The sequence below is a fragment of the Leptinotarsa decemlineata genome, unplaced genomic scaffold (assembly GCF_025532065.1).
Source record: "Leptinotarsa decemlineata unplaced genomic scaffold, Ldec_3_MD MMD2_tig00026328_RagTag_RagTag, whole genome shotgun sequence".
NCBI lineage: Eukaryota > Metazoa > Arthropoda > Insecta > Coleoptera > Chrysomelidae > Leptinotarsa > Leptinotarsa decemlineata.
This window is the reverse complement of record NW_027412688.1, coordinates 35349766-35365845: the sequence shown is the minus strand read 5'-3', so window position 1 is coordinate 35365845 and position 16080 is coordinate 35349766. Positions and strand designations below refer to the sequence as shown.

General features: G+C 35.0%; 2 protein-coding genes across 2 annotated transcripts in view; one reads left to right on the top strand and one right to left on the bottom strand.

The window, feature by feature from the left end:
• The window catches only part of LOC111518055 (uncharacterized), a 28642-nt gene extending 16902 nt beyond the window's left edge, over positions 1 to 11740 (top strand). Inside the window, exons 3-4 of the mRNA XM_023174382.2 lie at positions 2734 to 3069; positions 11083 to 11740. Coding sequence (XP_023030150.2) covers positions 2734 to 3069; positions 11083 to 11567 — 821 coding nt within the window. The 3' untranslated portion in view covers positions 11568 to 11740. The remainder of the gene's footprint in view (positions 1 to 2733; positions 3070 to 11082) is intronic.
• Positions 3076 to 15763, bottom strand: LOC141485552 (uncharacterized). Its single transcript, XM_074182405.1, has 2 exons — positions 14114 to 15763; positions 3076 to 8114 (listed from the first exon to the last, which is right to left on the bottom strand). The coding sequence occupies exon 1, from the start codon at positions 15664 to 15666 to the stop codon at positions 14137 to 14139; it is 1530 nt and encodes a 509-aa protein (XP_074038506.1). The 5' UTR covers positions 15667 to 15763; the 3' UTR covers positions 3076 to 8114; positions 14114 to 14136.
• Positions 15764 to 16080: the final 317 nt, after the last annotated feature.

Below are 16080 nucleotides of genomic sequence, written 5' to 3'. Positions count from 1 at the left end.
CCTTGTTGCGTATTCTAGAACAAATTCAACAATTTTTTTTTAAATAACGAAGATCTTGAAATATATTTTTCAATTCACATTTGAATGGTGTATTCTTTGGAATTGCGCCTGCGCAAATACTGCTAACTGACCCCCATTGACTGATGTCGAACGAATCAATTTCCATTATTTACACTAGCCTTATCGCATATTTCCTTGGAATTTCACCCACATTCGGTACGTTCACATATTGAACAGAAATTATTGTAGCCGGAAGTATAAAATTTGTTTTTCAGCATCGTTGACGACATATTCTACACTCTGAGGCTGGAACACTTTGTCTTGAATGTGTAAATTATTCAACTGCTTGAGAACCATTTTCTTTTCCTCATATAATTGAATATCTTTACTTATTTGTTGGACACGTCTCTCAAATTCCTCTACTTTACGTCTGTATTCTCTGAATGCCATTATACTACCCATTTTTGTTCACCATCGACGTACGGAACATCGTTTTCCTTCGAAACTTATGCAAAACAACGTATTTTGAAATGTCATTGTCGAATACTTCGCTCCCCCATTCGCGCCCTCACGTTGAGTCCACTAAGCTCAACCTCTCGACACTTTTGGATCTCCTCTTTCTCCTGATGATGCTGACTTGGTTAACAAAGATACGAGACTTCCGACATGTTGGAACGCTAGACTTCTGTTGAATCGACATGTTTGTATACACATTAATATCATATTTCAAATCGACATGTTTTTTTCCTTAAATGATATATTTTGACGCACCCTGTACACTTCGACGTCATATTCGTTTTTCAATGGTGTATTTTGAGATACCTTATACACATTGAGAGATGGCACGTTGAAAACTTACAGCCTCGTGGAACTGTTGTTCTTTCTTGAATGATGTATTTTGACGCACCCTGTACACTTCGACGCCATTTTTGTTTTCAATGATGTATTTTGAGATACCTTGTAACACTGAGGGATCACACTTTGAAACGATACAGCCTCAATAATCTGTAATGTTTTTTCTTAAATCTGATTCATTATTATAAAATATATCACTTTCGCGCTTCCAATTTTCGTCGAGTAGTTCACGATTAATTCCAAAACCGGCAACGCTACATTGCCCCATAAACAATGATTTATTGTACAACTGACAACGCCGAACCTGCCATGCTGGCATGTATTGACATTTGACAGATGCCGTCTTATGAGTCTAGTGTTTACAGTGTCCTTCTTCAACCAATAGATAGTTCAGCTAGTGACTCATAGATAACTCTGTGTATTCTATAACTTAATTTTCAAACCGGCAACGCTACATTACTCCATAAACATTGATTTATTGTACAACTGGCAACACCTGCTTGCACTAGCAACCGGTAAAACCTCAATCTCCATCTCTCTTTGCATCGATTACGTCACACGCGCCTCTCGCTCTTACACACACATACGCATCTTTACATGAAATATTAATTATTTCCCAAATCTAAGTATATTTTCCTATCTTCAATATGATAATGACGATTACATTCTACGGAAATCAAAAATAAAAATGCTGTCAAGTATAATGAATGAGTCAATTTCGGTCCTGACAAAACTAACGCTATAAATACCCAACATTCGCAGTTAACTTCAATATCTTACGATGGTGTAGAGGCTAAGGACAATGTCTACGCCGCGGACGACCCAGGTTCGAATCTCATAACTATAAACTTTTTTTAATTAAAATCACGTGACTGAAGGGGGCCGAGGGAGCTGATAGGTTAGGTGGAGTACCAAGGGGGCCGAGGGGCGGAGTTCCACGCTTAAATCGCTACTATACTCGTTCCATCCTGCGTCGATGACGTCACACGTTTCCCCCACTCCCAAGTGGGCCAGAACATACGTTGTTCATCTTCCAATAAATAGTTCAGCTAGTGACTCATAGGTGGCGCTAGGATTAGTGTTTACAGTGTCCTTCTTCAACCAATAGATAGTTCAGCTAGTGACTCATAGGTGGCGCTAAGATTAGTGTTTACAGTGTCCTTCTTCAACCAATAGATAGTTCAGCTAGTGACTCATAGGTGGCGCCAGTGTGGTGTACTAGCGACGATGCATCTGGGTCATGTGACAATTTGGAGCGCTCTGATTGGTGTACTCGCGACGATGCGTCTGGGTCACGTGACAATTTGGAGCGCTCTGATTGGTCGCAGGATCCAAAATTGCCAGAATGAACCTTCATAAGAAAATACATGGGGTTTTGATCTAGAAGCCCTGCTGTCTATATACTAAAATCAATTGAATACTGAATTTCAGTAAAAGAGCCCTCAAGAAGTATATGATCTTTATACCAATGGATACATTCTAAATCTATTAAAATAATCCATTGGAAGTAGTCTCAACTTCAATAATTACGGTGCTTGGTCTCACATCATATCATAAACTTTCTTGGTGACTTCATATCGACACAATCAGTGATAAACCTTGAAAAATTCTGTGCATTAAGAATTATGACCAATCATTATGGTCATTGTGCTTGGGGTGAGACTTCTATTGTTGAAAGTCTTCATTTTGCAAATGTATATATATATATATATATGACCAAACTGTCAAATTGAATTTAATATCTTGTGAAGGACCTAGGAGTCTGCGTTTTCACCTGTAATTTTTATATAATTTATTTGATGTTTCCAGTTATCCTATGAAAATATTTTCAAATAATTTTATACTTTTGTATAGGAAAAATATATATTATCGTTACAGGTGAGAAACCCTACCAATGCAATGTGTGTCTGAGGAGTTTTTCGAGAAAGGAACACTTAGCGACACATGAAAAAATACATTCCGGAGAGAGGCGCTACCAATGCCCTGTGTGTTTGAGGAGTTTCACTGAGAAGGGTTCACTCACGAAACATGAACGTATCCACACAGGCGAAAAACCTTATGGATGCACAATGTGTTCGAAAAGCTTTGCTCAAAGGGTGTCGCTCGTAGCACATGAAAGAACCCATACTGGGGCGAAGCCGTACCAGTGCAAGTATTGTTCAAAGAATTTCTCGCAAAAAGGAGTTTTGATAAAGCATGAAAGGACTCATACAGGTGATGTCAACATGTTATCGGTTTTATTTATTTATTTACGGCAATGCCTATTTTTTACAAGATAATTAACAAGTTCCCACATATGTATTTAACAGCTAGGTTTAAGGAAAAAACATATAAAATAAAATAAAAAAATCGTAAAAATAATGAATTACAATCTTTTCACAGTCTTTTTAAATGTTTCCAAAGAAGAATTAAAACATTCTAAATCTACATTGTATGTATTTGCAAGTCTCAAAATTCTACCTACAGATTCATTCCGGCCATAGTTGGTGCGACAAAAGGGTACTTTGAAGATTTCCAAATTTCTTGTTCTCCTTGGATTCACATTTAAAGTTCAATGGTAGCATCAATTCCGGGGAATTGATGCTACCATTGATTATTTTATGAATTAGTGTAAGGTTTGCTTCTAATCTTTTATGAGCCAAAATATTCAAGTTAAGAATGTCCAATATAATTTTATAGTCATATTCACCAATATGATATCCCAGTTTATATCGCACACCTAGATCTAAAGGGAGCTAATTCAAAAATATCATTTTTTGAGTTATGCTCACTGTCGAATTGCTTATCTCATTACCTACCGACCAATAAAACAGAATTAAAAATATTTCCACTACGCGACGCCAGATGATACTGAAGTCCTTTTTTGTTGAACCAGTGTTCGTACATCCTCCCCCGTCAAAATAGGGACATTGCTAGTTGTTATCAGTATTGCAACCGGAACGCATGTACGCATATTAAACGAAGTAGAATTATTTTGAGTTGTGTCCCTATTGTTGAATATTGAAGCCATATTATTTTAAGTTGTTGCTGTTTTCATAATTGGTGCTAAATAAATAAATACAACATTTTGAGTTGAACCACTATCGCTGGCAAGGTAAGCAAAGTTTTTTATTTTATTTAGAATTGTTACTGTGTTGTTGAATTTTTTTTTTATTCGTTGTTAGATCTGTTTTGTTGACTCATATTTTTGACTCCTATATTTTTTTAAAAAACCAATGAAGTTAAAGTTTTTTACCAGTCCCTATTGGAGTTTTTCCATCTTAATATGTTGTAATTTTCATCTAGCGACTACATAGATTGTTGTGTAGTTACTGATAAATTTTTGAGTTAGATCCTTTTAGATTGTAGTATATTGCTCCTGTATGCATGCAATCGAAATACACAGGACTTTACAGTTAGTAAAATGGGTATTTTCTGTTTCAGAAAAATAATGAGTCGTGGACGAATTTTAGTAAATATGGTAAAAGAATCAAGAGCAAAGGAGAACAAAGAAATTATCACCCCTATTATACTTACTCAACGTGAAACTGTAGGAGATGTTTCCGAGATATCAACCAGCGATAAAGACTCGTCTAAGCTTAATAGCTTATCCATGGTGAATGAATCTCTTCCGAGTACGTCTAAACAACAGAACACTTGTACACATAACTATTACATTTCACCAATCCGAAGTAACGAAAGTGATATTGACGACTCTGATGAGGATCCCACTTACCAACTAGTTCAAAAAAGTAAAGCACCAGTAAAGGTTGTATCTGCCTCATCGTCTTCATCTACCACTAGCAGTAGCAGCTCGGACACCGAAAATAATAATGTACAAGTAAACACTCACAATGCTGAAATTGATACCGTAGAGCCCTTGATAGAAAAAAAAGGTAGAAAAAGACTACGTAAACCAACAATGTGGAAATCAAAAGTCGCCAAAGTGTTGAGAAATTCTGGAAAAGCCTACCAGTCACTGTCTAAGTCGAAGAAACAAGTGCCGGAAAGAAAGGTTGGACCCCCCTGTGGAGAAAAATGTCGCCTGAAATGCAAAGATAAGATCAACGAAGTGTCAAGACAACAGCTCTTTGATGCATTTTGGAAATTAGGCAATCTTGAAAGGCAGAGAGAGTTTGTAGTACGACACTCACATTCAATAAAGCCTAAATATCGATACTCAAGCACACAAGACTTTCGAGCTCTCAACACAGCCTTTTATTTTGAAGTTGATGGTTCCAGAATTAGAGTATGCAAGCCATTTTTCAAATCAACTCTTGATTTGAGCTATAAAGCGATAAAAACAGCACTTTCCAAGAAAGCGGAATCAGGAGTTATTGAAGCTGATTTGAGAGGAAAGCACGAACATCATCCAACTATTGACCCACAAATCAAACGAAGCGTTATAGATTTTATAAATAGTATTCCAAAAATTGAATCTCACTACTTGAGAGCCCAAACCACTCGAGAATTTATTTCAAGTGATAAATCATTGGCCGATATCTACAGAGATTATAGACGAGTTCGTGAAACTGATGGTTTAACTTTTGCCACGTCTTCAACATTCAATAGGATATTCAACACGGAATTCAACATATCTTTTTTCGTGCCGAAAAAGGATCAGTGTGATCTGTGCGAAAGGTACAAAAACTCAGATGAAGAAGAAAAGCACAAGTTAGGTCAAGAATATGAACAGCATCTGAAAGAAAAGACTTTGGCAAGATCTGAAAAAGAAAATGACAAAAATAGAACCGATGGTACCATCGTAGCAGTTTACGACTTGCAAGCTGTATTGCAAATTCCTAAAGGAAAAGTATCCTTATTCTTTTATAAATCCAGGATTAACTGCTTCAATTTTACGATCAGTGATTTAAGGGCAAAAAATGTCTTGTGTTACTTTTGGGATGAAACCGAAGGAAGGAGAGGAGCTGTTGAGATTGGGAGCTGTATACTTGACTATATTAAATCTCAGGCAGACCAGAATCCGAATAGAGAAATTGATATTATTTTCTATTCGGATAATTGTGGTGGTCAACAAAAAAATAAGTTTTTATTATCTACATATGCCTACGCCGTCAACAAATTGAGAGTTAAGTCAATAACTCACAAATTTTTAATACGCGGCCACTCACAAAATGAAGGTGATAATGTGCATAGTGTAATTGAAAAGCAGATCAAAAGATATTTGCAGTCCGGTCCCATCTACATACCAGAGCAGTATAAAACGTTGATTGTTACTGCAAAAAAGACAGGAAAACCTTACACAGTCGTAGAAATGACTCATGATAAGTTTTATGACGTCAAAGCTTTGCAAGAATCGTGGGGCACCAATTTCAGTATAGACGAAGAGAGAAGTCCGATCAAGTGGCATGACATTAAGATTCTTAAAGTTGAAAAAACTCACCCTGAAGCGTTTTTCTACAAAACATCATTTCAAGAAGAAGCATATAGAAAAGCTTGTGTGCGAAAGCGGGTTCTCCGCGCAAGGGAAACCGGGACGGCCACAGATCTATCGTTGTTTTCAATTGGCTTAACACAGGCATACACAGGGAAAATTGCATTGTCGGATGCAAAAAGAAAAGACATAAAAGAATTGATAGTTAAAAACGTTATTCCGAAATCATATTATGATGTTTATTATAAAGGCGTTCTGGGCGATAATAACTAATTGACTGTTGTATTCTTTTTATACTGTTTATTATCTTTTTGCCCACACAATTTGATAAAATGTGATCTGAAAGTGCCAATATTATATTTTAGATATACAGTTAAAAAAATTATTATAGAGCAGAAAGTATATTTTTTATGTTCCAAGGTATAAGTTAATTTTATTTTGAGTATTTTTATAATTCGAGGATTATCATTAGTTAGTTTTCATATTATTATTGAATAAAAATTTATTTGATTTGAATACTTGTATTATTGTCTCTAACTAATCTGCCAATATTGCCCTTTTGTTAGTCACAAGAGTTGCTCTAAGAGTTGGACTATAATAAACAATTCAAAATACTATTATATTTTGAGTTCATGTTGCTACTTCAAAAGAGAGTTAACTCAAAACTCAATTCAACAAAACAGGTTCAACTCAAAATAATAAAAAAAATACACACACATTTATTAAACAAAATGAAATAACTACAAAAATCAAATTTTTAGCCCTAATGTATGTATAAAATTTGAGAATCTTACAACATCTTTCCTGACCTTGCATTTGAAAAGAATTATATCATTCAGAAAAATTTTACTGCGTACAGGGATACGGGAATAAGTTTTTCGTCTTTTCTAGAAAAATAGCTTTTTTGAGTTAATACCTGTTTAGATCTAGGTGTGCGATATGCAGAGTACCTTAAAAACTTATTTTGAACACTTTCAAGCATATCAATATCCACATGATATGAAGGGCACCAAATTGTTGAATTGTATTCGATTATTGATCTAACAATTGAACAATATATGATTTTTATTGAAGTGAGAGATAACTCATTTGCAGATCTAAGAATGAAACCTAACATTTTTAAAGCTTTAGAAGTAATATTTGCAATATGGGGTTTAAAAGACATTTTTGGGCCGAGAGTGATTCCTAAATCTCTGATTGTGTTTGTTGTTTTCAGTTCTGATTGATTTGATTTTGATTGATTTTAGATAAATCATACTGTAATAATTTTGTATCAGTTGAGTCATGAATAACTTTAAACATCTTCAGGTCATCAGCAAACAAAAGAAATTCACTATAAAGAATAACATCTTTCAAGTCATTGACAAATAAGTTGAAAAGCAATGGCCCTAAATGAGAACCCTGTGGTACACCCGATGAAACTGTGATTGAGGAAGATCTCAACACAAATGCAATAAAACCTAATCCATGAAATATTACCTCTTACAAATAATTTGAGAAACACACTGACCATAAAACAGTTTCTCTAATAGTAATGATTATACTTTAAACAGTGAATTTCGAGGTGTACTGAGTTGAACCTCAAAACGATGTCTGTCCTTATTTTGGACAAACAGTATATGTATGATCTTGTGCCTCAATTTGTTAAAAATACCATGTTCTTGTTTTTTGCTTAGTGTGTTTTTTGAACCGTATTGTTTATTATTCCTATTAGCTTAAATTTCTTATATTTTACACTTTATTGACTTGCTACAAATATATGTATGGGTAATGTAGTCGAATACATCTATATATCTCTAACCTTGGACCACTATTATTTGTTCTATTCATAAATGATCTCCCTTCCATTTTGAAATTTTCTGAATGTTTGCTTTTTGCCGATGATCTGAAAATATATAAACAGAGTCAAACAGTTAGGCATTGTGTTAATCTGCAAAGGGACATCGACAGTATTTATGAGTGGAGCATCACAAATAAATTGAAATTTAATATTAACAAATGTAGCATCATCACAATAACTCGTTTGAAGGATCCTGTTAATTTTGATTATATGATGGATGAGGAAGTCCTCCACAGATGTTCTGAGGTTAGAGATCTTGGGGTAACTTACAACAGTACTTAATCGTTTGCCAAACATATTCAAAATATTGTTAAATCGTCAAATCGAATGTTAGGATTCATTATTAGACAAACTCGGGATTTTACGAATAACAATACTATAAAATTATTATACTACTCACTTGTAAGACCTAAATTGGAATTTGCAAGTATATAATGGTCAAGTGAATATCGGTCCACAATCAATGCAGTGGAGAAAATACAAAATAAATTGCTCAGGTATCTATATTATAAACAGTACCGTATTAGAGCTGACTATGAAATTATCAGATCAAATCAACTTAGACATGACTTCAAAGTTCTCTCTCTTTAGAAACTAGGAGATCCCTCACCATGATGTATTTTTTGTATAATGTAATAAACAACAGGATAAATGCACCAGGAATCCTATCATTACTGAGATTCAATGTCCCTTCCCGTAGAACTCGGAGAACTTATCCATTCAATATTCCGTTGGTAGTTACAACGAACAGATCCCCTCTTGTGACCATGCTACGACTGGCCAATACATGTAGTGTGCTAGTAGATTTAGATTGGACTCTACCTCAGAGAGTATTTCGTAGAGCAATATTAGATTTTTTCTTGACTACATCTGTTTGATACGCATACAAATTTATTATATTTAGTATTTTCATCTGTGCTTGAATATTATTTTCTAATGATAAGCTAATTTACATATTATCGATTTTATTGCACAACTATATTCAATAACAGAGTATATACAGTGCTAGTCAAAAGTCCCCTTCCCCCCTCATATCTTTGGAACGGGTATACTTATAATAATGAAATTTGGAGGGTGGAAATAAACGGATGTAGGCTTTTTAACTGGTCATAACAGGTGACGCAATAGTCATAAATGACGTCACAAGGCCACTGTGACCAAAAATTTTAAATGGGACCCTATGGCAAGTGACAGCTCGTTTGAAAGGTATTAAAAATACCTATTCAGTCATACCAATTTTGTTTGGGTTTCCGTTGATTTTGATTGATAAATTGAAGAAATACGAAAATTATTGTTTCGCATTTAATTAATAAAGATTTTAAAGTACGCCTCTGGTTCATTGTCAAAAAGGTTGACGTGTTTGAATTATCTACTTGTCAAAAGTGTTTATACCTTGAAAATTTACCTAAGCTATTGTTTAACGAGACGTTTAAGTGTTTACATAGGCAAAATGGTACGTACTGTAGCCGACAAAGTAGCAGCTATCTTAATAATTGGTGAATGTAGAAACAATTTCCATGCAGCGGAACGACTGTTTAATGATAGGTACCCCGATCGCCCTATATCGAGGGTTTATTTGAGGGAGCTTCTTCGGAAGTTTGAAGCATCAGGTAGTGTTCAAGATGCCAAACGATCTGGTCGACCAACAATTAGTGATGACAAAAAAATTGACATACTTGGAGAAATGGTAGTGAACCCTACTTCTTCCACAGCCCAAGTTGCGTCTATCTGTGAAGTCAGTCAAAGGACAGTACATAGGGTGTTGGCTAAAAACAAATTTCATCCATACAAATTAAAAATGGTGCACCAACTTTCAGATGATGACCCCGACCGAAGACTAGAATTCTGTGAAACTATGTCCGATAAAATGAACCAACAACCAGGCTACATACAGACAATTTGTTTTAGTGACGAAAGTACTTTCTTTCTCAATGGAAATGTTAACACTCAAAATGTGAGGTATTGAAGTGACACAAATCCTCACATCTTTCGTGAAAAACATACTCAATTTCCAGAAAAAGTAAATGTTTGGGCAGGTATTTTGGGAAACCACATAGTTGGGCCTCTTTTTCTCAATGCTAACTTAACCGGTGAATTGTATCTGGAGATGTTACAAACTGATATTGAGGCGTTAATTCTTGAAATTCTAGAAGATAATCCAGATGAATTCGACAACTTGGAAATAACGTTTCAACAAGATGGTGCTCCTGCACACTATTACGGTGCAGTAAGGCGTTACCTAGATGAAGAATATCGTGGTAGATGGATTGGACGACGAGGTTCGATCGAATGGCCAGCTCGGTCACCGGACCTTACACCATTAGATTTTTTTCTATGGGGGTACTTGAAATCTAAGGTTTACGCTACAGCACCTGACAGTATTGCCATTCTGAAACAACGAATTGTTGAAGAATGTAGGGCAATTTCCGCTGACACACTGGGACGAGTACGACAAGAGTTTAGCAATAGGATACATTACTGCCAGGAAGTAGATGGAGCACATTTTGAACACTTATTATAAGAACTGGTTCTTAAATCTTTATTAATTAAATGCGAAACTATAATTTTTGTATTTCTTCAATTTATCAATCAAAATCAGCCGAAACCCAAACAAAATTGGTATGACTGAATAGGTATTTTCAATACCTTTCAAACGAGCTGTCACTTGCCATAGGGTCCCATTTAAAATTTTTGGTCACAGTGGCCTTGTGACGTCATTTATGACTATTGCGTCACCTGTTATGACCAGTTAAGAAGCCTACATCCGTTTATTTCCACCCTCCAAATTTCATCATTATAAGTATACCCGTTCCAAAGATACGAGGGGGGGAGGGGACTTTTGACTAGCACTGTATAGTTCATTGCTATTCAACCTCAAAGTTTTCAAGTAGGTACACAACTGACTCTCACGATTTATAATTATTGAAATGTGAAGATTATTTTATATTCATTATCCATGTAATTAGACCTTTGGTCTGTTTGGATACAAATAAATAAATAAATCTATTTACAGGTGAGAAGCCTTACCAGTGCCGGGTGTGCCTCAAGACCTTCACAAGAAAGGACCATCTGGTAGGTCACGAACTAGGCCACACAGGCGAGAAGCCTTTTCCCTGCAAGATATGCCCCAGCAGCTTCACTAAACGGTGCGACCTAGAGAGGCATGTGATAATCCATAGCGGCATGAAACCCTATAAGTGTGATCTGTGTTCAGCGAGTTACTCGAGAAAGGACAGTTTGACACAGCACGAGAGGACGCATACTGGGGAGAAACCTTTTGAATGCAAGACGTGTCCCAAAAAGTTTTCCAGTAGAACTAATTTGACAAAGCACGAACGGGTGCACACAGGGGAAAAGCCCTACGAGTGCAAGGTTTGTTTCAGACGATTCACTCAGCAAAGTAATTTGATTTGTCATAGGAAAACTCATATTGTTAATCACAGTTCCGCATTCAAAGTGGAGGTCGAGGATGTGGTGAAAACGGAACCTAGTGAATAAAATTGTCGGCACAGTTATTAGATAATTGCTCTCTTAATTCATTTTTCCAAACTGGTATATGAATCAAGTATGTACTCTCATCTGTGGAGAACAGTGAAGAAAAAATTATGTAATTTAAATATTGGAAACGATTGATTCGTTTGTATAAATAAAAATGATAGTTATGAATGGAATGCTTGTTGACGTGTTTCAATTTCAAATAAAAAAACTGATATTTTGAAAAAAAAATTCAAAATTCAGTACATTGACCGTTACAGGATACCACATATCACAAGGAAAATTTTATATGAATTTTTCAACAGAAGGAATCCTCTGAATTTCGAAAGTGTTTTGGATAATTTACTCCTCATCAGTACAACAAATAGCTTTTGATCCTTCTGATTTTCTGGTGTCCCATTCAAGTCCTTTATCTTAGCACCTATTAATAATAACAGTGACGGCTCGTGCATTGGAGAACAGGGGAGGCTAAAGTCATAAAGACTATATACTCTCAGAAAAGCCCGCCGGAGGCGCGAAATTTTTTATGTTGTTGCACGCTTTGCTTAATACTAAAGTTGTGGCATGGGCATGACAATGCGTAAAAAGTGCATGAGGAGCTATGGACTTTATTTTAGTTTGTAAACCATTTAAATGGCCGGCCATGACCGCAGCCCCGTCATAGGTTTGCACAATTAACTTTTGCCTAAAATTATAGGTGTCACACGTACAAATTAAAAAGTTAAACAAATCGTCAGCTGTGCGCCCAGATGAAACATCATGAAAACCCATAAAACGTTCTACCACATTACCATCTTTGACATATCTAAAAACGATTGAAACTTGTGATGTGCAGGTAATATAGGTAATTTCATCAATTTTCCATGCAAAAAAAGAAACACTTTCAATCTCCTTGCTTATATTTTCCCTATAAGCTCATTTGGATGGTTTTTGAGATGCCCGAAAAAACGCTACCGTTTAAAAATGTGCCCAATTGTGAATCATATTTGCCCCATAACATTAAAAGTTCCTTGTAATTGCCGCGATTAATCGAATCTTCGGTTTCATTGTGTCCACGAAAAGCTAATTCTTGGGAACCCAAATAAATGGTAATATCGATAAGTCTTTCTAAATTCGATCGATTTTCCCTAACCTGATTATTAAACGAAATTATGGCCTCTTTTGAGCTGTATCTAAAGCTGTTGTTACATTTTGTTTGCTAAACAATTTTAATTTACAAGACGAAAATATATGCTCCTTAGATTTAAAATGTCTTTCTGTAGAACGAGGTAATTTTTTTAAATCGGAGTATCCTATTTTAGACCACGTTTGGTATTCGGATAACCAATCGCATTTATCGTCGATTGTCCTCGATTTTGTCGATTACCTGACGCTTTAATTGAAATAAAATTTGGTTGAGGCCTTTCCAGAGTTTTAATAATGGAAAATTTATTATAATAAGATAAAGACATAAAATTATTTGTCAGCAACCAATCGACTATATCGTGAGATTTTTCAGTTTTGTCCAACTTATCCATAATAAACGAAAAAAAAAACTTACCGAAAAGTGAAAACCTGAAAACACCTTGAAATTGAAAGAAAACACTTTGAAAACACATTAAAAATATTACCAAAAAGCACTGCTATAATACAATACTGCCTGTTTTATATACAAATAACAAATATTATCAAAAAACACTAAAACGATTTACCGAAATATTTTTCAGTCCCGGTCCGTTACGGCAACTCGTCCGAATAATTAAATAAAAAACAAACGCAGTCGTACACTAACGGAGACCAACTGGAGGCTAGCCTCCTCTAACGCTATAATTTCTGCAACTGAAATTACAAATCGAGACGTATGTCGCTGGTTGGATCGGTCTCGTAGAGCCTGTGTTTTTTAAAGTGGTCGGAGGCTTGGCTTCCTTGCAACATATGGCATTCATTATTTCGGGTTGATGGTTTATTCGTTCATGGGCGGTGCGTTTGAGTTTTGTTGATGCAGGATACAGTGTGGTACGTACTACGTAGTGAGTGATAGTGTTTTTTCGGGCATATTATGTATTTATATTAAAAATTAATGGTGAAGTAATGATAATCAAGCATTTTTAGAAAAAAAATAATCATAATTATTTGTCAATATCTTTGTATTTATTACGATGAATAGCCTCAAATTTTATGGGAAGGCTAAGCCTCCCTTGCCTCCTCTGACGAGCCGCCGCTGAATAATAATAATTCTTCATTTCCATAAGGACAATATGAAGTTGTATAGGAAACAATCAAGACAATATAAAATGATACTAGAAACATGATACTAAAAGTTAATTATAAAAATTATTACAGAAACCAAACTACACCTGAAAGACATTCATTTTTGCAGATTGTTGTCTCCATTTCTCTTTGTGCTAAAAGGCTCTGAAGATGACAGCACAGCCAGCTATCGAAAGCGCTCGCATATAATATATATATATATATATATATATATATATATATATATATTCTTTCTCAAAAAAAATTAATAAAAAAAATTTACATACATTTTTTATATTATATTTGTTTATATTATATACCTTCGAAAAGTGTCTTATTTGCCTTAATAACATTTAATGAATAACTTCTCTTCACTTTTCCAAGTGAAAGGCGTTTCGGGGGTAGCAACAGCTAAAAAATTCATCCAGTCATCAATAAAAAACAAAGCCCTAGGTCGAATCCAGCCACAGCTATTTTCCCCAATAGTAATGTGATACTGATCTCTGTCCCACCTGAAATTCAACGAGACAAAAGTATGGGTCACCCAGACGTATATCATCACGGAACAAGGTGAATTTGGAAGTCCAACTTCGATTCGTGGGTACAAACTCAATTCATCTGAATGGTGAAAACGGTTGAAATGTATTTGAAAATGGTAAAGTTTTCCTCTATACAAACACAGCGGTACAGGACACTGTTGATTTTGTTGATGAGGACAATGAATTTCGTGATTGGATATTTGATGCCATGGAAATGATGCTCCGCAATTCCAAACACAAGTATACAAAAGGAAATTGTCGTAAATGATAGTCCCAAATAATTTTTCACTGTGAAAAAATTTCATGTCGAATTTTTTAGTTTCATAGTATTTCTCACAAAGCCAACACAAAACTTGGTAAGTATTTGAAGTGATTTCTAGATAATTCTGCCTCAGAGGAGTTGGGAATGAACAGTTGTAACAAAATGGAACGATTTCATTCTTTTTCTTTCCAATAGTTTGCAAGAGACTTAAAGAATTCCATTTCAATTCAACATTGTAATTAAATTTCAGCATAGTGAAGCCAAATGAAATTTTTCTTTTTCTCCTTGTATAATTTTCCAGCCACTGATTCAAGTAGTCTCTCTTGTCATGATTTTTCGCAAGTTTTGAATTAGATTTCAGTTTTTGACCATTTATAAATTCTACAATTACAGGACAACTCAGCTGAAATTCAACAAAGATAAATTCACTTTCTAATATAGATGTTATTGATGCAATACTCATGGACTGAATTGAACGATATGATGAGCACTTCTGATTCCTTATATCCATGTTATCAATACCGTTGCTCCTTCTATGAATAATAAACTCAACCTTAGTTGACTCGGCCTGTTGGTGATTTCCAACAAAGAATACTTCCAAATCCACATCTTCTGAAGTAATTTGACATTCAACGAAGAAAAGATTGTCCCCGTTTTGATATAAGTGTACCTGTCTGGATGTAGTTAAATCCACTTTGAAACAAGGTTTTTCTAAAAAACAACCCCGATGTTTCTCTTTGAAGTGTCCGATCATCAGAAAAGTTGGGATGTTTGTAGCCTCCACACAAATAGGGCACTCATAAGTAGTGCTTTTACAGGTGTCTTCGTGTTCAGCAACTTTGTCAAAAGCAAGGAGTTGCTTACATCCATCGAATCTATTCACGCACTTAAATAATCCCCGTTCAAGTATCAAGCCACATTTGGAAATTACACCATAATCGTTGTCTTTGACACACCGTCCGCACTTGAATTTTCTATTTCGGTAAACTTTAACAGGACCAATCGATAAAAACTTGAGACACTGGCTGCAGGTTATCGTTTCTAACATTTCATCAGGAATTAAAAACATCATTTTAAATTTGCGATATTTTTCTAGCGATCTTCCAAACACAAATACGTTTTTATCATCAATCTACTGATAGTGGAACGATAGACACGGAATATATATAACTTATCTTATCTTACTATGCGTATCACTATGTAATAACGAGGATTATTCGGCATACCAATGTGAAACCCAGGAGTGGTAATATGTCGAAGATTTTGGCTGGCGCTAAATTTAAACAGTATATATATATGTATATATATATATATATATATATATATATATATATATATATATATATATATATATATATATATAATAATAATATTTTATTGGTTCTTCTGGATCATAACTCGATGATATAGAACAAGTCAGTGTAATATGATATAAATAAACTTATAAAAAAGAAAAAATTATGTACATATAGGATATGAACAGTTA